Source organism: Dryobates pubescens, chromosome 15, assembly GCF_014839835.1.
Source record: "Dryobates pubescens isolate bDryPub1 chromosome 15, bDryPub1.pri, whole genome shotgun sequence".
Classification (NCBI taxonomy): domain Eukaryota; kingdom Metazoa; phylum Chordata; class Aves; order Piciformes; family Picidae; genus Dryobates; species Dryobates pubescens.
Genome location: NC_071626.1, coordinates 6,316,798 through 6,341,215, shown reverse-complemented (window position 1 = coordinate 6,341,215; position 24,418 = coordinate 6,316,798). Strand labels below are relative to the sequence as shown.

General features: G+C 44.9%; 1 protein-coding gene across 1 annotated transcript in view; it reads right to left on the bottom strand.

Moving 5' to 3' along the window:
* IFT56 (intraflagellar transport 56) overlaps positions 1 to 17,366 on the bottom strand; it is a 45,070-nt gene extending 27,704 nt beyond the window's left edge. The window contains exons 1-4 of the mRNA XM_054167652.1: positions 17,319 to 17,366; positions 17,066 to 17,203; positions 16,619 to 16,711; positions 7,988 to 8,102 (exon numbers count right to left, since the gene is read on the bottom strand). Of these exons, the coding sequence (XP_054023627.1) occupies positions 7,988 to 8,102; positions 16,619 to 16,711; positions 17,066 to 17,203; positions 17,319 to 17,339 (367 nt within the window). The 5' untranslated portion in view covers positions 17,340 to 17,366. The remainder of the gene's footprint in view (positions 1 to 7,987; positions 8,103 to 16,618; positions 16,712 to 17,065; positions 17,204 to 17,318) is intronic.
* Between the last annotated feature and the right edge of the window lie 7,052 nt (positions 17,367 to 24,418).

Genomic DNA, 24,418 nt, shown 5'->3' with positions numbered 1-24,418 from the left:
TGGAGGGAGAAAAAAAATGTCCTGCTTCATAAGATATGGTACTAGGCATTTGATATTCTTCACAATAAGGCACTTGAAGTTAGTATCAACCACAAAAGGAGGGGGGCAAAAATAAGCCCTGTCAATATTGAAACATTCAATATCAGCAGTTTCTCTTCTCCCAAAGCCAAATGCATTTTTGAGGATGACAAGGAAACACATGAATAAGGTCAGATTAGTTTCCAGAAGGAATCTGCCTAAGAATATTGGATAGAGCTCTTGTCAATCACTGGAGCAGGAAGTGATACAACTGCCTCATCACAGAGAATGATTTTTAAGGGACATTAGGCTTGCTCTTTTATTGCTCTCTGCTGCTACAGAATTTCATTGTCACTGATCTATCAATGCCACATGGAAGCACAATCTTCTTTTCCTGTCCTGCTTTTTCAAGATGACTGCCCTTTTTTTTCAATCAGTACATAGCAATCTAGGGATCACAACAAACCTGATGACAATGCTGCATAACAAACTGGACCCCTGCTCCAGGTCTATTACCGGCCTTGTGCTAAAGACATCACTGAGGTAGCAAGCCAGGATATACCTCATCCCAGCTAGTAAACACACCAATATTCCCACTCTAGGTTTTTTTGTCATGCTCACTGCCTATGTTCCAGGCATCAAAGTTAAAGCTGACATTGACCTTGAAAGCATTCTGTGTATTTTTATTTGCTGACACTGAACAGGCACCTAGAGAAGTATTTGTTAAAATATAGTAAACAGCTACAGTAAGAGTGAAAACAGTTATGTTCAGTAATTATTAAACAAAACCCTAAGCTCACTAGAAATGCCAGCTGAGACTCCTGGTGGGTTCAGTACTGCTGCCACACACATGGACATATGTGCCCTCTCCTAAGAATGCAAGGCAATACTGGTCATGCATCTGCATTAACAAATCCTATCTCGGAGACATAATGCACACACACTTCACACACTAACAGATGTAGAACACATCTTAAACATACACAGAGGAGCTGGTAGGAATGGAACAGTGCTGAGAAGGCTCCAGCCTGACAGCACAGAAAACATGACCAGAGGGAAACCTTACTCTCCTGTCCCTGAGAAACAACAGCCTGCTCACCCCAGAACAGTAGCTGAATGAGGCTCTCTGTGCCTCAGAACCGCAGGCTCGCTGGTGCAGGGAAAATGTAAGGATATGGGGAAAATGTTTGGAAACCACATGGCCCAGCAGTAGTGTTCACACACATACTTGAATAGCTGAACTGTTCAGAATTTGCTTGAATGAAATTTAGAGGGCATCCATTGAAATTTTTCCCATTCCCAAAATACTCAAAAGCCAGTTCAAGTATGTTCAGTTGCTTGCAAAAGAAACATACTTCATTTCAGTTGCTAAGCACAGTAAGTTAAATATCATGTAAGCAAAATACTATCCATTATTCCTGTTCTGTGGCTTCCACTATACTTTAAAAGGCAAGCCAAGAAAATAAGGCTAATAGTTTTTAAAGTCTAAATATGTATAAATTGATATTTTCACTTGTGCACTTTGGTAGTTCTATGCATTGAGCTCTGCTGCTTCGAAGCCACAGCTAAAATGCAATGAAAATGAAATACTGCTCTCAAGAAATACAGTACAAGCAGAAACCAAATAATTCTGGGTGCAGGTGAACATGCAGTCTAAAGACAGAGAAAACCCAGCAACCCTTCTATGCCTGCTTGTAACTGTACATTTTCACCAGTGACAACTATCTGACACCTGGCAAACATCAGTACATGCATAAGCAAAAGTGGTTTGGAAAATGTCATTGTTCTTACTGATCCACCTCTGCTCTGCTTTTGAACACTATTGCTTCTTCCAGTACAAGCTGTGCAGTGAGAGGTATCTTTGTTCAGCTGAACCACACTCAGATCTGACACATGCAGAGTTGTGAGGAAGTAATTACAAAGCTTTGCCCATCAAAAATAAAAATATCAAACAAACTTTAATGACTGCTTCAGCAACACAACCCTGTCTGTGCATGGATCTTCAATTTAGCTGTAAATTCTGTTTAGCCTAAAAAGGCTGGTTTTCATAACAGATTGGATTGTGGCCCCACTCATGCACATTTTGTGGTTTACAGGAACACTTTGCTCTTGCATTTTTCTTAATGCAGTGCTAGCCAGAGGGTTCTGAGAGCACCTATGCAGGCTTCTCAATGCTGGCATCAGTTGCTAGGCTCACTGTGTGCCAGGTTAGAATAGAATAGAATAGAATAGACCAGACCAGACCAGACCAGGTTGGAAGAGACCTTCAAGATCATCGTGTCCAACCCATCAACCAATCCAACCCACCTAAACAAGTAAACGATGGCACCAAGCACCCCATCAAGTCTCCTCCTGAACACCTCCAATGATGGTGACTCCACCACCTCCCCAGGCAGCCCATTCCAATGGGCAATCAATCTTTCTGTATAGAACTTCTTCCTCACATCCAACCTAAACCTCCCCTGGTGCAGCCTGAGACTGTGTCCTCTTGTTCTGGTACTGGCTGCCTGGGAGAAGAGACCAACATCCGTCTGTCTACAACCTCCCTTCAGGTAGTTGTAGAGAGCAATAAGGTCACCCCTGAGTCTCCTCTTCTCCAGGCTAAGCAACCCCAGCTCGCTCAGCCTCTTCTCATAGGCCTTGTGTTCCAAGCCCCTCACCAACTTTGCTGCTCTTCTCTGGACTTGTTCCAGCAAGTCAACCTCCTTCCTAAACTGAGGGGCCCAGAACTGGACACAGTACTCGAGGTGCGGCCTAACCAGTGCAGTGTACAGGGGCAGAATGACCTCCCTGCTCCTGCTGGCCACACTGTTCCTGATGCAGGCCAGGATGCCACTGGTTGAGCCCTCTTGGTTGAGTTTCTCACCCTCATTCTCTGCAAGGCACAGGGACTGGGAACACTACATGAGATTATTTGGTTTTGAAATAAAAAAGGTGATTTAAAAAATTATTATTATTTATGAAACCAAGACAAAAAAATTCAAGCTCATTCGCCCAAGGCTAGATGGGCTAAGACATAGCATGGAAAACATATTCATCCAATGCATGAGAGCACAGCTGCTAAAGGAGCTAACAAAGCAACACTTGGTAGCTTCACTATGGGAAGACTATAAAACAAGAGTAGCTGCCTCACTTGGAGTACTGTGTCCAGCTGACAAGAGAGACATGGACCTGCTGGAGCAGATCCAGAGGAGGGCCACAAAGATGACCAGAGGGCTGGAGCACCTCTCCTATGAAGACAGGCTGAAAGAATTTGGGCTGTTCAGTTTGGAGAAGAGAAGACTCTGTCAAGACCTTGTAGCTGCATTTCAATATCTGAAGGGGACCTACAGAAAGGCTGTGGAGGGAATGTTTAGAAGGGCTTGTCGTGACAGGACGAGGGCAAATGGTTTGAAACTGGAGCAGGGTATGTTTAGGTTGGGCATTAGGAGGAAGTTCTTTCACAGTGAGAGCAGTGAAATACTGGAACGGTTGCTCAGGGATGTGGTTGAGGTCAGATTTGATGCGGCCCTGAGCAGCCAGATGTAGTTGGAGGTGTCCCTGCTCACTGCAGGGGGGGGTTGGACAAGATGACCTTTGAAGATCCCTTTCAACCTGATGCAATCTGTGAATCTATGACTTGAAGTAACTCTACCTTCACCTCAGATCCAGGAACATTAGTAACCTTAATGTAAGGGCACAGAAGGGGAAAAAGGAGAAGCCAGAAATATCTGAAAGGAATTTGGAAAAAAGCCTGGAGGAGATAAAGTACAACTGTAATGAGAAACCTTCAAAGGATTTTTCTTTATTGCCTTTCTGCCCTACTTCTTAGGTTATATTTGCAGTAATTCTGGTTTATATGACTTTTGATATACAGATTTATTCTTCCCTGAGAAAATGTCCCATGAAATTCTAGTTAAGTAACAACAAGCTCAGAGAACACATCTATCATAAAATAAACATAAAACCAGGTTCCATAAGAGATTGCAGACTATGTATCTTGTACAAAATGCAAGCATTACCTCATGGCTATTAATGCTAATTTCCTAATACTCTGCATATTTTTCCTCAGACAGATAACAATAATTTTCTTAAGCAACAGTACATGGCAAGAATGAACTTCCATTTGATTTCCACATATTGACACGTTTGTGTGGAAAAGCTGCAAACCAGCTGACATTTATGTTCCTTTTCACAGTATCACACTATCACTAAGGTTGGAAGAGACCTCAAAGATCATCAAGTCCAACCTGTCACCACAGACCTCATGGCTAAACCATGGCACCAAGTGCCACATCCAATCCCCTCTTGAACACCTCCAGGGATGGTGACTCCACCACCTCCCCGGGCAGCACATTCCAATGACGAACAACTCTCTCGGTGAAGAACTTTCTCCTCACCTCGAGCCTAAACTTCCCCTGCACAGCTTGAGACTGTGTCCCCTTGTTCTGGTGCTGGCTGCCTGGAAGAAGAGACCAACCCCTTCCTGGCTACAACCACCTTTCAGGTAGTTGTAGAGGGCAATGAGGTCACCCCTGAGCCTCATCTTCTCCAGGCTAAACAATCCCAGCTCCCTCAGCCTCTCCTCACAGGGCTGTGTTCAAGGCCTCTCCCCAGCCTTGTTGCCCTTCTCTGGACACGTTCAAGTGTCTCAATGTCCTTCTTAAACTGAGGGGCCCAGAACTGGACACAGTACTCAAGGTGCAGCCTAACCAGTGCAGATTACAGGGGCACAATGACCTCCCTGCTCCTGCTGGCCACGCTATTCCTAGCGCAGGCCTAATGCAGACACAGAGACTCCATCACTGTAGAAATTTAGAATGATAGCTGAAAAGAGATTATTTCTCCCTCATTTGTTTTAGCACTATGCTACTTTCAGGGGCTTAGCATAACTGCAACAATAAACAGCAAGCACTATGCAAGAACTCAGGCAAAATAATCTCAAAATAGCAACGCTAAGCAGCCCAGCATTAACACTATCTATAATTTTTTCAGTAGTATTCAAGGCAGTACTGGATAAATGATGTTCTTCTAGAGCCTTCATCTGTTGTGTCTATACCCAATGATATATTTGGCTTTTTCAGCATCTCTGCCAAACCACGGAGGAGATTACAAGATGTTATGACCTCAGCTGTCAACATTTCTAACAGTCATCACTGATGCAATCCTAAGATGTTAAAAAAACCTAAAGGAGGATCTATCTTGAGTGAAAGTAAAATGGTTCAACCTCAGTGTAAGAAAGACTGAAGTGATGGGAGCAGAAAGGGGAACAGATAACAACTAGAAGCTTTCAATCAACAAATGTTAGAAATCTTCAGCTGTGAGTCCCCCACCAAGCTGAAGTAGACAGAAGTCAGTAATACAGAGTTTACAAGAAATGTTTAGCATCTCACTATAAAAATTGACCATCTTAAACACTTTCATAAAAATCAGAAACTGGTATTACTAGTGTGAACACTCAGTTATTCTCTGTTGCCTCCCTCAGCTACAGCTCTCGGTCTTGAGCTCCTTTCCTCCAACACGCAAGCGCCACTAACTGCACCCCTTAAGCTGCCACTCACCATGCTACTACCAACTAATCTGAAGGAGCACAAAAACAATTCAAGCTTCTCTCACTTCCAGCTCCCAGTTAATGAAGGTGCATGCCCAGCTGTGTATCTGTCATCTCTAGAATGCCTTATTGCAATTCACGTGATGTGAACCTAATGACAACGACTCCAGCTGGTGCAAGATGCAGCTGCTTGCTTCTCCCATGGTGTAGGTCACAGTGACACCTCAAGCTCTATTGCTCAGCTGCTTTTACACTCTTCAAAGCTCAATTTCGTGGTATACTAAAGACTAAATTATTATCTGCAAACATTAGAAATTTAAGTACCTCCTGAGCAAGACAGATCACAGAGCTCTTGATGAAACTTTTCACACTTGGAAACAAAACATTTCTAGTTGTGGGATTCCAGCTCAGAGTGACCTTTCAGAGGAATTTAAGAGTATATGAAAATCTAGTAGCTTCCAAAACATACTACACACCTGTCATTTCTGAAATTCCTTTATAGAATCATTAAATTGTTTTGGTTGGGAAAAAAATCTCCAAGATCAGACCCAACACCACCATGTCCTGCCTTCTGTCACAGTCCAATGCTGCCTCTAAGCACCTGGAGTTTTTTGATATTTGGGTGGGGTTTTTGATTAAGAGGTATGGCTTTAAAAAGTTTAAAAATGGAAGGAAGAAAAAAAAAAATCAGAACAATTATAATGACCTGTATGGATCAGGAGAGGGACTTGGGGGTGCTGGTGGATGAGAAGCTCAGCATGAGCTGTCAATGTGCACTTGCAGCCCAGAAAGCCAATCAGATCCTGGGCTGCATCAAGAGAAATGTGGTCAGCAGGTCAAGGGAGGTGATTCTCCTCCTCTACTCAGCTCTGGTGAGACCCCACCTGGAGTACTGCATCCAGTTCTGGAGCTCCTATTTCAGGAGGGATATAGACATGTTGGAACATGTCCAGAGAAGGGCCATGAGGATGCTCAGAGGGCTGGAGCACCTCTCCTGTGAGGACAGACTGAAAGAGTTGGGGCTGTTCACTCTGGAGAAGAGAAGGCTCCAAGGTGACCTAATTGTGGCCTTCCAGTATCTGAAGGGGGCTACAAGAAGGCTGGGGAGGGACTTCTCAGGATATCAGGTAGTGATAGGACTAGGGGGAATGGAATGAAGCTGGAGGTGGGGAGAAGAAGAAGTTCTTCACCATGAGAGTGATGAAGCCCTGGAATGGGTTGTCCAGGGAGGTGGTTGGGGCCCCATCCCTGGAAGTGTTTAAGACCAGGCTGGATGAGGCTCTGGCCAGTCTGATCTAGTGTGAGGTGTCCCTGCCCATGGCAGGGGGGTTGAAACTAGATCATCCTTGTGGTCCCTTCCAACCCTGACTGATTCTATGAGTCTATGAATTACCAGAGCAATTTTCAGGGCCAAGATCAGTCACTGTACTTGCCTTTCTTCTCTATTTCACTGTCCAGCTCTGGACTTTAATACAGGCATAGCTGGTATTTCAAGCACTGAAAGTTTTGAGTATTTGTCATTTGAAGGCACTCCTGTACAGTAGCAAAGTACATAATCACTTGCTCCCCACCCTATTTTCAATCCAAGACTAGAAGACTAAAGAAAGGAGAAACCCCATACTTCAAAAAGACTTTTATCCTAGAAATGGCAAGAGTTAGAAGTTGACTCAGAGTGTAACTACTATTAATTCCACTTAAAAAGCACTGAGATACTACAGTTACAGGAAGTTGTATAAATCACTGAGATAAACAGAAGGCAATGGGTAACAGAATTAAACTGCAAAAACATTTTTAGGCAGTAAAAATTGCCTTGGAATCTGTTTTCATTGGTTTTCTTTAAGTGATCCCATGCATGTTCAGATTAAAACAGAGCTATAAAAAATGTGACTTCAGTGAACTCCACCCCTTGAAGAATCAGATACCTAATATCTGACTTACAAGGCAAAGAGACCACCTACTAAGTCACTGAAACTACATAAACAGAGTCCTTGTCCACATCAGGGAGAATGCTGAACGCTTTCAGATGCTTAGTTTTTGATAATTTCACTAGCATAATTGGCTTCATCTGCACTGGCTCAGAGACATAGAATCAGTCAAAGGAAAAGTAACATTTTGCTGGTCAGCATACCCCTAGGGTTTTTATTTAGAAATTAGTAGGAGAATTTTTTCTCCAGATGCTTCTTTCAGTTCCAGCTACTCCACCTGGCCAAGGTGGTTTTTTTTAGAGAGCAAACTGCATGATGACTGTCCTGATAAATGAAAAAGAAAACAAACAAAACCCCCAGAACCAAAACCCCAAACCAAACCCCCAAACCCAAAAACTTTGCTCAAGAGGACACTTCATTCCCATGAAAAAGAAGCATCAAATGCTTTCTATGAGAATCACTTTAGGTGTTCAAGTCAGCAAATAGTCCTTTCCAGTAGAGATACATATCTCACCTTTCAAGGCTGCTTGTTCTGCTTGTGTATACATTCCCAGAAAGAAGTATGTACAGGCAAGGTTCACCCAAACATCTGGACTGCAAGCTGGTTTTTTGGTTAAGGCCTCATATTCCTGCACAGAAAAGAAGGCTGGTTTTTAAAAAGGACTTGTATTAAATATCATTCTTTCTTCCACCATTTTACTCCAACATGTCATTAAATTATGGAGATCAAGCAACTTGTTCTCAAGTTCACAGTAGTCACAGTATCACTAATGTTGGAAGAGACCTCAAAGATCATCGAGTCCAACCTGTTCATTGCAGTTCTTCTAACAAAACTACTGCATTTTAACCCAAGATGTAGCCCTAGCTCTTATTTTGTTTACAACAATGAAACAGACAACAGGGACAAGCAGCACTGTAAATCTTCACTGTATGAGCAAGAATTTTGTCAATACTGAAGTTATAAAAATGTATTCCTGTTATTAGATATTAGTATCAAATAGTATTATTATTTATAAAAGATAAAGATGTTAAAGTTATAAAGGTGTCAACATAACCACCTTTTCCTCAGTCTTTTCTGAAGCTTTCCTAACTTTTCCTCTATGCCTGGGAGCTATAAACCCCAGGGAAATCTCTTTGTGAATACTTACTGGAGCAAATGTTAAGCATGCTTTGGCAAACCTGTAGGTAGTCTGTTAGTGTAACTTAAGAGAGTGGTCTCCAAAGTGAGGTATGTGCACCCCAGCAGTTGTGCAAGACAGTGTCACTGATGGGAGGAAGAAAACTTTTCTTGGTACCATTAATAACAAATAAATATTTTAAAAATAGCATTCATTTAATCTTTACCTCATCCTTTTTTTCAGGTTGAAGGAGTAGGGTAGCAAGAACCTTATGAAGCTCAACACCTGGGAGTACATAACCCAGGAGTGCAGCTCAGACTGGGACCCAACCAGCTGGAGAACAGGACTGTGGAAAGGGACTTGGGATCTTGGTAGATAAGATCAGCACGAGTGAACAGTGTGCTGCAGTGGCAAGGAAAGCCAACAGGATGCTGGGTTGCATCCACAAGGGCATCAGCAGCAGAGATAAAGAAGTCATTATCCCACTCTACTCAACGCTTGTCAGACCACAGCTGGAGCACTGCATGCAGTTTTGGACCCTGCTGTACAAAAAAGATGTGGACAGGCTGGAAAGTGTCCAAAGAAAGGCTGTGAAAATGATGAGAGGACTGGAAGCCCTGCCCTGTGAGGAAAGGCTGAGAGAATTGGGCTTGTTCAGACTTCAGAAGGCTTAGGGGAGCCCTTATTACCATGGTGGATACCAAGAAGATGAAGACTCCCTTTTCACAAGGAGTCCAATAGAAAAGACAAGGGGCAATAGGTACAAGTTAAGTCCTGGGGAGGTTCCAATTGGACTCCAGAAGAAAATTTTTTCACCATGAGAACAATTAGACATTGGAATCATCTCCCAAGGGAAGAGGTGGATTGCCCTACACTGGACAGTTTAAAGACTCAGCTTGACAGGGTGCTGAGCCACCTCATTTCAACTACACTATCACTTAGAAAGGTTGGACCAGATGATCCTTGGGGTCCCTTCCAACCAATGACATAAAATGCCAGTACAGTAATACCTACATAGATCTATATTTATATACACACATGTATGTATATATGGCAGGAGAGTATGCTCTAAGATTTTTTACTCATGGGGGTGACATGACCAAAATTATTTGCAGACCACTGCATTAAAAGACAAGCCTACAAGTCTGTATTGGGCAAATTCAAGATCTCCTAATGGATAAAGATAGAGTTTAAAAATACTAAGGCACTTCCCATTTACTTGCAGCCCACAGCTGTTGCAAACCACTAGATACAATATTCTGATATTTCTTACACATCCACATTTGCTACTTACCCCTTAATACTGCCACATAAACTGCTTCTGGTTCTTTGTGAAGCAGTAAAAACAGAACAGATCAATCTTTCAATCTACTTGTTTTAATTGATACAAACTTTGCAGGTACCAAACTGTGACACTCCTGAAGATGAATATATTCAGTCTGTTGAACAACAGATACTAAAAATAGAGGCAGAAAGACCATTCAATGCTGTTTTTCTCCCTCTGGCAGGTTTCTGCTAAATTACTGGGAAGGACCATCTCAGTGAAGATGCCTCCTGCTGGTGCTCCTGCTCTCAATCCAGCCATGCCCACAGGTGGCGTAAGACAAAGCAGGCAAGGTCAGGCAAGGCTCTCACAAGAGCTGCTGAAAGAATGCCATCCACACGCTCCCAGTCCTCACAAGCCTCTCATTCTTTCCAGCAACATGACCCCTTGCTGATTCTGAACTCTTCCTCCAAACACAGAAACTGGAATTTCCCTCTGCTACAGAGAGTGAACCAGATTGTGCCACTGCTGGTGAAGACTTCTTACTGTGGAGGAAAGGCACAGACGTATATATAGCACTAGATAAAATAAGCCATGGACAAAGGACAGCGAATCCCGAGAACAGAAGCATGCTGACAGCAAAGTTTATTGTTTGCAAGCATAAAGAAATTGTTTTCCTGTTGCCAAGTGAAAGTAAACTGCATTATCAAACATCGAAGATATTGGTAGGGTATGCCCTTAAAAGCCTGCTCAGCCTTGCTAGTGCTTCAGAGCCCAGCTGTCCTTCAAAAAGACTTTAAATAAATAAATATCAAAAAGAAACATTTACATAGAGATCAACCTTTCCTACTGACACCAGTTCAATCTTGACACAGGCCTGTCACAAAGCTCTGAAAAACAGGCTGCTGCTGTTTATTGGGACCATCTGGAATCTTTCAAAATGTGTTCAGATTAAATGCACCCAGAGGTCCCTTTCAGCTATGCCTTCAGGCAGATTCATTAGAAAAGACAAAGTGCATAAACACAAGTCATGTTCTGGCTTGGCCATTCAAAGCAAGCAATACATAAAGAGTGCTCTAGCAGTACCAGTGTGAATTTATGCAAACACAGTAAATAAAAATGAAGACTATTAGGGCTCCTTACCCTGTAGTTCTGGGCCATGAGCCCAGACTATATGCTGCTGCCCCTTTCTTCACTAAAAGGCATTCAGTTTCAGTCTCTCAAAGACTTCTTCACAAGAGCTTTCCCCTTCCTCTCCAGAAAACCAACCTAACTAAATGCTCCACAAGATTTCTAGACAGTCAGCCTGTGGCCTATCTTTGCCAACCAGGAGCATAAGAACTTCTTGCTAATTCACTCTCCTCCACCTTTCACCTGTATCACAAGACACATGCACTTATCCTCAAAAGCAGGCTGCCAGATTCATTGCCTACAACCACAGATATTTATGAGTGATGAGGCCAGCAGGATTCTGCTCTGTGCCTTTATTACTTGTCTGGATTGTGAAGATACTCATCACAACCCATTTGCAGTCACGATAGAGAAGTCTAGAGAACTTCCACAATCCAAAATTCCACCTTCTACTTTCAGCTGCCAGGAAATTGAATGGATCTGTATTCTCCCAGTTCTGGCAGAAGCACTCAAGTAAGGGAAGATACTGCTCATGGGTGAAACACTACCCAAGTATCTCCATCTTTCTTTCATAATTTACTCTTGTGAGTGAAATTATCCTGAGCAAAGCCAGGGCAGGCAGGAGGTCATGTCCAGTGCAAAGGTGGAATGGCTCCCAGTTCTCTCCTAGGAGGGAGGTGGCAGATAGGAGAGCTTGTTGGAATTGCTGGCTGTAGCTTATGAGATGTTGACAGAAACAATGCATTGATGGCTCCAGCCAGAGATGATTTCTCCCCTCACGTGTACAACTGATTAGCCAAAATGGCATTGTGTGCTTCAGCTCAGAGGGCATGGAGCACAAATGGGAAACCTGCTCTTGAACTGAACCTAGCAGTGTACCTGCCCCTGCCAGTTCCTCTCAAACTGTCAATACCTCAAACATCTTCTTACCCTCCCTTTAGGCTGCAGTTGCTTCCTTTGGTAAGATCAGGCAGCTTCTCTGATCATCAGATCATGATGCTCTGGTTCTGGTTCTTGGGTGACGCTGGGGAATTTTTCAGGGAAGTTTCATTTTAGTGCTATGAACAAGTTGTGGCAGATGGACAGGTGGGGTTTTCCCCATTAGAGGTAGTACAAGTGAAAAACTCCAGAAAACTAATTAGATGCTGCCATCCACTAGGGGTGTTCTGGTTGCCAGGATGACACCAGCCACTTAGTGTTAGTGAAGATCAATTTGTCAGTGACAGAAGCTAGGCAGTCTCCAGAGAGGGACTGCCACCAGGACTGCTTGAAGAATCAAGTCCAGTGCAGTGCCAGCAGTAGGGATGAACCCACCAGACCATTGTCAGTGTACATCCTTTGAGAAAGGCATCTACCTACTAAGAAGGTAAAATGTGACCCTAGTGAAGCTGAGGTTAGCACACTACCCAGAGAATACTTGACTGTTGGTGTGCCTATAAGAGAATTCTCTCAAGTGTATATGCCAGATATTTTGCTGCCATGCTCTCTGAAGATACTCTTGGAGCTAGAGGTATGTGCTTTTCCTTTTTTCCCCCTGCTTCTCCCAGTAGAGAATGATGGCCACCTCACCCCAACTCCCAAGCCTCTTCAAAAGTTGCCATGCAACCAGCACACCTGGCTCACTATGAAAGTATCATTTTAAATAAAAGGATTGTTGAGCAGCATAATTTCTGATGACCCCTGTCAGATATATGGAACATAAACCATGAGCTGGGTATATAGTGACACAGAGTGTGTGTCTGAGTGTGAATCATTTAGATTGTGTGCAATGCCACTCTGGAGAATTCTGCAGAATCTTCTACTTACAGTATTTTATTTACAGTGCTCTTGGCACTCCCCAGAGAGTGCTCCATGATATGGAGGGTACAGATAATCAAGGAATTTGTCCTTGAGAATACAGCAACAATACCCCTGTAACATAGCAGAGAAGATACAGCATTACACTTCAACCTTGAAGCTGATAACTGAAAGGCAATTCAGCCTCCACAGTCAGCACCATTTCCCTTGATTACTAGAGGCTTGGGAATTACAACTACAGTGCTCTGTCCCAAAAGAAACTAGGCTGAGATGCACAGCCTCGTTTCCCACATGCCACCACAAAATGATCAGGACTCATGATTGTGTCAAAAATCAACCTTAGATGTGAAAAGCCAGGCCCTGTGACCTCTGACTTAACATGCACACACAAACAAATAAACCACAAACCGTGCCTACAAACCTTTTATGGTCCCTGCTTGGGCAGAAAACCCGGGGAAAAGAAGAGGAGGTTGCAGGTTTTATAAGCCTGAATCAAGAGCATCACCTAGTGGAGAATCACACACGAGGCACAGAACAGAATGGCTATAAATAAATAAATAAATAAACCAAATCCTGTTAAGTCTTTTGTTGAAGAAGACATCTAAAAATCTACTCGGGCTATGAGAGCACCTCCTGGGTGCTCCAGCTAGAATTTATCTCAAAGAAACTGCAAGCTGGTTTTCATTTGCATGCAAACCTTTTTCTTGTTTGAACTTTCACTCCCTAGCATCAAGATACAAATTACCTGCAGCAACTGATTGTTCCCTTTGCAGTTTTCAAGCGCTACAACTCTGAGAAAGAATATTACCACAATGTTCTATACTACTGTTCTACACACTGTCATCCAGATTCACTGAGCATTTCTAACATCTCCAAGGGATTGTTCACCTTCCATTTTTTGAACTGGGAAAGTGCCTTGTGAACTTCCTTGGCAACCTCAGAAATTCTGTTTCCACCTCAAATCTTGTGCATGTGACCACATATTACTGTAATTAAAACACCTAACATTGTCTAAAGGAAAAAGTATCATTGGTCTCTCATCTGTTTCTCTCTGGTTATTATCTTTTGTTAACACTTTAAGTTATCATCTGTTTTTAGTATTTCTTCCAGAGGAGATAAATTGAAGGAATGGTGTCTTATGTTTAACCTGTATCTGAGGCTAAAACTGCAGCAGTTGTTCTACCACCTGATGATCCCTCCTCAGCCAAGAAGTGGGAGGAGGATCAGGAAAAAGAGGAGACCCACAGCCTGAAATGAAAATACAGTTAATGAAAGGGCAACACTCGTATTCACACTCATGCAAATGTAAAGCATACCAAGTTATACTCAAGCACAGCAAGCACAAGAAATAGGAAAGCAGTCTTCAGGAGCAGAATGGTAAGCAAGCCCTTCTAAGGAGGAAGATGAGGAACTCTCATTCTCAGCAAATTTTGCCTTTCATACTGTAACCTTCACAGTCATTATAAGATATACCTGTGAGCCAGCATGGGTCAGCTGCTCTGGCTTTTGTCCCTCCCAGCTTAAGCTCCTGGCTGACTCGAAACCTCTAATGGCCTGCAAGTGAGGGCTGGCCTATGATTCTGTCTCAGCAAAACCAGGACAGCTGCAAAGCCAGCTATACTTATGCTGGTTATGCTTCACAGTGAATCATGATGGAGACCTGTCCCAGCTGATGCTAACCAAACACAACAAGCCTTAAGAGGTGCAGTACAGCATTGTATGGACCCAGCAATTCGCATCTGAAAGGGATACAGCAATGAGACAATACTCAGGCACACTGAGTTGTTTTCAAAGCTCCACTAGCTCATACACAGTCTTGTGAGTATCTCCACACCATCCCCTGTCCTAGTGTGCACACTGATTCCAGCCCCCAGAGTTACAGAACAAGACAGACAACAAAACTTTGTCAAGACTTCTACAGAGAAACATGCTAATGTTTAGGGATATTGTAAGGTCATGTAGAAAGAGAATTAGAGATGCAAAAGCTCAGTTAGCACTTATCTAGCCAATTCTGTTAAGGATAATAAAAAGTGTTTTCATAAATACATTAATAACAAAAGGAGGGCCATGGAAAAATTCCATTCCTTATTGGATGGAGGGGGAAACATAGTAATGGGAGACAAGGAGAAGGCTGAGGTACTTAACAGCTTCTTTGCCTCAGTCTTTAACAAAGATTGGATATCCTCAGGACAGCTGGGCTCCTGAGTGGGTAGACAGGGATAAGGAGCAGAATATTCCTCCTGTAATCCAGGAGGAAGTAGTTAGTGACCTGCTGTGCCACTTAGACCCTAACCAGTCAATGGGTCTTTATCCTAGGGTGCTTAGGGAGCTGGCACAAGAGCAGGCTAAGCTGCTCTCCATGATTTATCACAGGTCCTGGCTAACTGGGGAGGTCCCAGATGACTGGAGGGTGGCCAATGTGATGCCCATCCACAAGAAGAGCCAAAAGGAGGATCCAGGGAAGTACATGCCTCTCAGCCTGTCCCTGGTGACAGGAAAGGTCATGGAGCAGCTCATCCTGAGTGCCATCAAGCAGCATATACAAGACAACTGGGGGACCAGGCCCAGCCAGCATGGGTTTAGGAAAGGAAGGCCTTGCCTAACCAATTGGATCTCATTTTATGAGTGGGTGACCCACCTGGTAGAGAAGGGGAGAGCTGTGGTCTACCTGACTTCAGCAAAGCTTCTGGCACAGTCTCCCACAGCATCCTCCTGGAAAAGCTGGCAGCCTGTGGCTTGGGCAGGTGCACCCTTTGCTGGGTTAAAAACTGTCTGGATGACCAGGCACAGAGAGTGGTTGTGAATGGTGCTGCATCCAGCTGGTGTCTGGTGACCAGTGGTGTCCCCCAGGGATTAGTACTGGGCCCAGTTCTGTTCAACATCTTTACTGATGACTTGGATGAGGGGATTGAGTCTACTGTTAGTAAATTCACAGATGGCACCAAGCTGGAGGGGAAGAGTCAATCTGCTGGAAGGTAGGAAGACACTTCAGAGAGACCTAAACAGGCTGGGTCAGTGGGCTGAGGCCAAAAAGATGAGGTTTAACAAAGTCAAGTGCAGGGTCCTGTACTTTGGCCACACTAACCCCATGCAGTGCTGTAGACTGGGGGATGAGTGGCTGAAGAGCAGCTTGGCAGAGAGGGACCTGGCAGTGCTGGTTGACAGCCATCTGAACATGAGCCAGCAGTGTGCCCAAGTGGCTTGTATCAGGAATAGTATGGCCAGCAGGACTAGGGATGCAATTCTGCCCCTGTACTTGGCACTGGCCTCACCTCGAGTACTGCATGCAGTTCTGGGCCCCTCACTTCAAGAAAGATATTGAGGTGCTGGGGTGGATCCAGAGGAGAGTGATGAGACTGGGGAAAATCTCATGAGGAGAGGCTGAGGGAGCTGGGGCTGTTTAGCCTGGAGAAGACTCAGGGGGGACGTTACCACACTTTACCTGAAGGGAAGTTGTAGTAAGGTGGGGGTCAGGCTCTTCTCCCAGGCAACCTGTGACAAGATGAGAGGGCATGGCCTGAAGCTGCACCAGGGGAGGTTTAGGTTAGGAAGCACTTCCTCATGGAAAGGGTAATCAGACACTGGAATGAACTGCCCAGGGAGGTGGTGGAGCTGCCATCTCTGGAGGTGTCTAAGGAAAGACTGGATGTGGCAGTGACATGGTCTAGTCAGTGTGGTGGTGTTAGGTCATAGGCTGGACTTGAAGATCTCAGAGGCCTATTCCAGCCTCAATAATTCTGTGATTCTGTATTATGGAACTTCTTCCTCCTGTTGTCATTGCTTTATCACAACATCTCCATTTCCAACCTCAGTGAGCAGGATTTCCCCACCTTACCTCCAGTGCTCTCTTGTAGTCACCCAAGTGAAAGGCTGAGTACCCGATCCAAAGGTCAGCATCCTCCTCCTGCTCACCCACGTGCCGCTGAAACTTTGCAGAGAAGAAAGAATGTAAGAGTTTTGTCAGCTGCCACACATCTATAAGGTAATATTAGGCCCTCTCGTATCACGGATGGTTTGACAGCTGCGGATGGTAGTGGGATGGAGCTGCCCTCACACGTCTGAGGGAAGCAGCAGGAAACCCTCTCACGTGCCAAAGGCATTTCTGCCATGCGATGGGAAAAGCTGCCGCAGCGAGGCCTAAAGGGTGGAGGGCGGCATGAGGGACACAGGGAGGGGCTCCCCTCGCCCCGCAGCCGTGCCGGGCGCCGCCAGGCAAGGACGGTGCTGCTCTCCTGCGGGAAGCGGGGTAGGCCGGGGACCGGCGGCGGCCTTGGGCCGTTACCTCCAGCAAGGCGATGGCGCCAGTAAAGTCCCTCTGGGCCAGGAGCTCTTCCAGCTGCGGAACCTTCTTCCCTTTCTTCCTCCGCCTGTCTCCCGGCGGCGGGGTTCCCCCCACGGCCGGCTTGGCCCGGGAAAGTATCTGGGCAGAAAGCAAAGTGGAGCCGAATCAGAGGGGGTCCGCGGCAAGGCCTTTCCCACCCGAGCTGGGAGAAACATCGCGCAAGCCCTGCACGCCCCGCTCCGCCGCCCCTCACCATCCCGCCGCCCCTCACCATCCCGCCGCCAGGCCCGCACGCCCCGCTCCGCCGCCCCTCACCATCCCGCCGCCAGGCCCGCACTCCCCGCTCCGCCGCCCCTCACCATCCCGCCGCCAGGCCCGCACGCCCCGCTCCGCCGCCCCTCACCATCCCGCCGCCAGGCCCGCACGCCCCGCTCCGCCGCCCCTCACCATCCCGCCGCCAGGCCCGCACGCCCCGCTCCGCCGCCCCTCACCATCCCGCCGCCAGGCCCGCACGCCCCGCTCCGCCGCCCCTCACCATCCCGCCGCCAGGCCCGCACTCCCCGCTCCGCCGCCCCTCACCATCCCGCCGCCAGGCCCGCACTCCCCGCTCCGCCGCCCCTCACCATCCCGCCGCCAGGCCCGCACGCCCCGCTCCGCCGCCCCTCACCATCCCGCCGCCAGGCCCGCACGCCCCGCTCCGCCGTTGCCAGGGTAACCACGGGGCGGCGGAAGGAGGCGGCGCGGGCTGCGGCGCGCGGCCAATGGGCGCCTGCTGGCGGCTGGCGCTGGCCCACGGGTTCCGGCGGGGTTGCGGCCGGCCCCGGGCTCCGCAGCGACCACGGCAGTGCGGGGGGTGAAGCGTGAATGGACGCGTGTCGACCTCTCAATCAGCCCCTCGGGTTCCTGGCACCCCGGGCACATAGGCCTCTATATAGTCTTAGTCTGGCACTTAAACTTCCGTGTACACACACACAGGGGTTCCTCTCAGGCAGGAAAATCGTATGAAATGGAGTTTAAGAGGAAGACAAGAGACCCCACGCTGATCAGGTGCGGGACACAGCCAGAGAAATGCACTGATGTGAAACCAGTTTGCACGTCACTGGCTCCTTTTAGCTCCTTGTCCCGTGTCCCATACTGGTTCGTCCCCAACCCGCCATGTCCTCTTCCTTCCTTTGGTGCTTCACATAAATATCCCACAGTAAGTCTTGTGCAATCTCAAAAACGCCCTTCCCTGGCATGCCTTAAAGAGACTCATATGCTTGTAAATCAGCAGTCCCCCTTAGTCTGTAACATGACCAGAGAGCTGCTCTGTTGTTCTTGATGGGTAGATCACTCTCCTGCAACAGCCCTATGGGGGTGGAATCCCACAGAAGATCATAGTTTCCTGCTAAATGTAGCCACTTCAGCTGCATTTCTGTAATTGTAAAGCTGGAAAGCATAACATAAAATGCTAGGCATGTGGGTTGTGTATGCTTTAACTGCATACAGTAGCTGATCTCTCTGGCAAACTCTGGACCACTTTCAAGCACAGCTTGTTTCTTGTAGCATCTCTGACATGGCAATTTGCTGCAAATAAAACATCTTTTCTAATTAGAGAGAAACACCATGGGGTGGAATCTCCCAGACTTTCACTTTTATATAACCTGAATTGTACCATTGTGCCATTAGCAATTCCAGATGTTACACTGCTGCTGACAGTTCAACAAGACAAAAAACCAACCCGTATACATGGGCAGGATCAGTGAAGTATCTGCATTTCAACTATTTTTCCTTCCTTGAGAATAAAATTCTTTTTTGCACTACATCAGAACAAAAAGAAGCTGCCTTTATTTTGTGTGTGTGTGTGTGTAAGTATATATATCCTGTCACAGTGCCATCATCTATCACATTGTCAGTAAAGAGCTGTGTGCTGCTTCTTTAGAGCGTGGGTTCCACATTAACCTTCTCCTGATGACTTCAGGATGGCTTGACCCAGGAGTGATACACCCTTGCAACTGTCCCCTAGAGGTTACTCTTCAACCAGGAACCACAGGAGCACGACAGCACAGCCATAGTGTCCCTTGCTTATGAATGTGCCCATAAAGAATGAATGCAAATCACCAACTCTCCCACAGTGGATTCTGCTGCAGGAAATTAATTTCGAGTTAGTCAGTCAAAGTGATAAAGAATCTGTGTCAGTGATTTGGTCTCCTTTTACAGCTCTTCTCTATTAAATAAGGCATTATTTCTGCCAGGAGAAAATTATTGTCCATAAATAATTCTGAAAGTATTTGCCTTGTCAGAGATTTTATTTTGAGTGGGGTTTTATGTTGTCACGATGGTATATATAGACTCATTCATATAATAGAGATACCTGTCCTCTTATCAGTTGTCTAGGATTTTCTATTGCCTAATAGGAAAAAAATTCAGCAGGCTAGAAAGCTTAAGAGTCTCCTCTATCAGAACAATGTGAAATCAAGAGAAACATTTAGATTGACAGGGGTATTGTAAGATGACTTTTTCCTTTTAGCTTTTAAACATCGCCTCAGAAATGCATCATTTTAAACAGAAAGAAAATAATGATTCTTGCAAATACCTCACAGTGATTTTCAGTACATTCTGCACAGCACACTAGGAAAACTGAAGATTCTGATCTGAGAATTTTTTGCTATACAGAAGCTGAAGTAAACTGGGTAAAGGAGCAGAAGGTGTCGCTGATGAGGGTGTTCTATTTTTGGCTGAAATGGAAGCAACAGACAATACAATTAGCCAAGATTCTTATTTGTTAAAGAAATGTATCATGTTACATTGCTTTCTTTCATTTTTAATATAGATTCTTTCACGAGATCCTGCTTTTCTAAGCATCTGCATACTAAATACAGCTAAAACACTGACTCAAGTGGACAAAAGCTCTCAGCTGCTCCACTGAGTTCTCTCATTTCCCATTGGCTTCTCAAATTCTTTTGTGGTGGGTCCAAAGCTGGGGAATGTGAGAAAGCTATCAGATGGGCAGTACCAGGGAGTTAGACAAGAAGGACAGTATCAACTGAGATAAAAAGTAATAGCAGCCAAACCAGTTCCTTTTAATTTGCAGGCGGTGTTTCACATGACACCAGAGGGATTCTAACGTCTACCTGCATTGTAGGGAAGGATTTTCTTGACCAAAAATTCTGTGGTCATGCAGAGTGGGGCTGCTTGGAAGCTCAATGTGTTCCTCTGCTGCCAACTCTGTGCCTATCAGGGTGAACTCATATGGGAGACATCTTCTAACCATGGCTGTGCTTTGGAGGCGTATCATCTAAGCACTGCCTGTACACACATACCTCTTTATATGTCCCGTCATAGCTTCCAAAAAGATAAAGTTAGGTTCAATGAAAGGTCAGGTTCAACTGAAATGCAACTCACCTGTGAGGTGAGAAAGTAAACATTTATTTATTCTAACTGGATGTGACAGTCTGGCCTCTAATTACAAAACTGTGGACATGTTGTACATGAAGCAGAATTGTAGGTTGCATTTAATACCAAGAATTCTTCTTAGCTGATTTAGCATGACTCAGAGTTATTCTGGCATGCCTTCATCAGGCAAAGCTGTTACGCTGCCTGTCGGGTCATTCCCTCATAGATGAGGTCTACAGCAGTATTAAAGGACAAGGTGGTGAGTTTGGTTGTGATTGTAATCCCTCAAAATCATAGATTTTGCCATCAGAAGAGCTGCTAGTTATAAATTGCCCAACTCAACAAGTGGGCCATGGATTGAATGCAATGTAAAAACTGTCTCCTGATTTGCAGGGGTGCTACCTGATTTGCAGAGGTGCTACCTATACATAGAGTGTGAGCAGTGTAAGCAGGGGGCAGAATACTAGAATTTGGCATTAATTTGGCAGTCAGTGTGGATTCTCTGCATGCAGGAGTGGTCTAAAACCCATTCAGAGCAGTTGGAATCATCATTGGTGTTTAATGTTCACCAAAGTTAGTTGTGCAGGAGGACACATGTAATTTCATTCTGCATTTTCACCAGCATCAAATTGGCCAAAATGTTTTTTTAGCATGTCTGGTGTAGAAAATATTATTATAGGATGCAGACCAAAGTCAATAGAGACGTTATGATTTTTGCCTCACATGAAATGCCAAGATGACACTTCATAAATTAAAGACAAGTCAAGAAGCTGAGCTGCAGGAAAACTGCAGTTCTTACCATCACCACCCTATTAGGCAGTGGCATTACCTTGGAGGCTGTGAACTGTAAAATGATTAATGATCGTGTTTATTCCTGCACCAAATTGCTGGGAGAGAGGGAATTGACTTGCACTGAAAGCAGCAAAAGGGAAGTCAGGCACCTGTGACTAAACACCAAGATAGGTATCGGAGAGTGTAATGAGAGTACAAACAAAAAAATCAGAGGGTGGAAAGTGAGGTCTAAGAAAAGGAGAGGAAGGAAAGAAGAAAGAGAGAGAAAGGAAAAGTAAGAAGTGTGGGCAAAAAGTAACCATATAACCAAAGCAGGAGGTTAGGAAGTGACCTTTGCAACAGCAAAAATCACATTTCAATTCCCACAATATCCAGGTGAGATCATAGGATTTTTTTCAGTAATGATGCTTCACCCTGTTCTGCCTCTTGTGTCTTTGAAAATGCATCTGACAACACTGCAAGATAAATGATATTCAAAAGTGAGAGCAATGAAATGTTCCTCTGCTAAGGCTACAAAGACAGTCCCCTGGGGTGTGTAAATGGGAAATGGGTCCTTTAAAAGCAAGGAACTTGAAGAGTATTTCCTCATTTTTTATGGAGTTGGCAACATCTAAGTATTAATCCACCCTGTGCAGACCACCCATGGTGAGAGAAGGTGAAATACAGAATTACAGAATGCATTGGGTTGGAAGGGACTTTTGAAGGTTCAACAACCCTGCAGTACGCAGGGACATCCCTGACTAGACCAGGTTGCTGAGAACCCTGTCAAGCCTAACCTTGAATGCCGCCAGGGATGGGGCTTCCACCTCCCTGGGCAACCTGTTCCAGTGTTCCACCACCCTCATAGTAAAGAACATTTTCCTAATGTCCAATCTAAATCTACCCTGCAATAGTTTAAAACCACTGCCCCTTGTCCTGTTGCTACAAACAGTCCCTCCCCAGCTATCTCATAGGCCCCCTTCAGGTATTGGAAGGCCACTGTAAGGTCTCCCCAGAGTCACCTCTTCTCCAGGCTGAATAATGCTAGTTCTTTCAGCCTATCTTCATAGGAAAGGTGCTCCAGCCCTCTGATAATTTTTGAGGTCCTCCTCCAGACCCTCTCCAACAGATCCATGCCCTTCTTGTGTTGAGGGCTTTGGAGCTGGACACAGTACTGCAGGTGAGGTCTCACCAGAGCACAGTACAGAGTGGCAGAATCACTTCTCTCCATCTGCTGGCCATGCTTCTGTTGATGCAGCCCTCTACAGAAAATGTCCTTAAAGATCTGCTGGCTGTGTTCTGCTCCCTTGTCCCTGAGGACTGTTTCCCAGGGGGCCCTATTGACTAACTCCTTGAAGAGCTGGAATTTTGCTTTCCTAAAATTCAGGGTCCTGACTATGCTTTTTGCCTAACTCATGTCCCTTAGGACTGTGAACTCACCAGTGCTTGATTGCTGCAGCCCAGGCTGCTGACATTTCTGATGGAGCTCAATTACTTTGGTCACCATGAGATCCAGTATCACATCTCCTCAGGTGGGGCTATTTCCTATCTTAAGAAGTCATCATTAAGACACTCCAGGAGACCCTACAGTCTCTTGCTGTGTTACTTTTCCAGCAGATATTGGGGTGGTTGAAATCCCCCAGCAGGATGAGAGCCTGTGAGTGCAATGCCTCCTGTAGCTGGAGTAAGAAGGCTTCGTCAGTGGGCTCCCCTTGATTGGGTGGAAACTGAAGTATGCATCCAAGACATAACTTACTACACACTTGAGCCCTTTGTCTTTGTAAGTAAAACCAGAACAGATGTTCTGGTTGCACATTACAGATAGATTAGATTTGTCACTTGACAGAGCTATATCCTGCTGTGTCTAGAACAGAGGCTAACTCCTACACTGAAAGGAAAATCTGTTCTGTCACTAGAGAAGCAAAGTGTGCTTTAGAGAAAGACTACATCATCATCAGTTTAGAGGAAAGAATTCTTACTATTTATTTGGTAGTAGTATGCATGTTAATGTATCAATAATGTTCACCTCAAAGTATCTATGTGTTGGGAAAGGGTTAAAAGGAAGATGACTTTCTTAATTGAGCTTAACATATATGATACATCACCTATTTAGCTGCTTCTTCTGGAATGCAGCAACAGAGATCAATGGGAAGATGAGGCCACCACCCAGGCTGCAGGTAGTATGATGCCATTCCAGTTACAACTTTCCTTGTCCTTGACTGTAGATTTCTTTTTTCTAGATTGGCAGTTTCTTCTGTGAACAGTCAGTGCTTTGCACTGCAGTTCTGCCCTAACCTCTGGCAGCAGCTATGAACTCCAAGAACTGACCTGAACATCAGTAATCTATGGAAATGGCAATATAATGAAGACTTCTGCTTTATCAGAACTGTACTGGATCAGGACCTTGCTGTACTATCAGGATCGTGCAACTCATGACCTACATATTTGCTTGCTGTTTTACAGGCTTGCTTATCAGTAGATAGTTTCAGTTGCAAAGAATAGTGTTTCTAAAGTCTTTCTTCATGTTCTGGTGCAGTAGATGAGAAAAAAAGATCAGTTCTGAAAAGTCAGCAAGCTCTGTCACATGGACCACTAACAAAAGGACTGGAGAATGTTCTGTAGAGCAAAATCTTACATAGGCTGAGAGACTTAGAGGAACTACTCTTAGAGTTTTTTTCTTGCTCTTCTGGTTTCATTTTCTCTGTTTAAGTGTCTTTGAATATTCCAGAAGACTGGAAGAACCTCTCAGAGTAGTTTTAGATCAGGAAGTCAGTGCTAATGATCTCTTTCAAATACACCCTATAATATCCGGTTGTTTATTGTCCAATAAAACAGAGGTCAGAACAAACAAATGGTACTGTAGAATTCGGCACTAAAAATCACTTTTCACTGAAACCAGTTTCTCTGGTGAGTTATTCTGAGTTGGTATTTCTAATCTAACACAGATTTTAAGAGGACTGCTCAGAGACCTGTTACGGTGCTTTGTATCCATGCAATGTATGCACAAGTATTATTGTTGTTGGCAAAGGAATGCATCTTGTCCTCAGACAAATAAACACAGGATCTGCCTATCTGAATCTTAATCATCCCTGAGCTTGTGAAGACAGAAGTGATAAACTACAGGGTTTGTATGAAATGACTCAAAGGGTGACATCCATCAGCTGTAAATAATGCTGGGATTACAAAGATGAGGTACTCAAACTGATG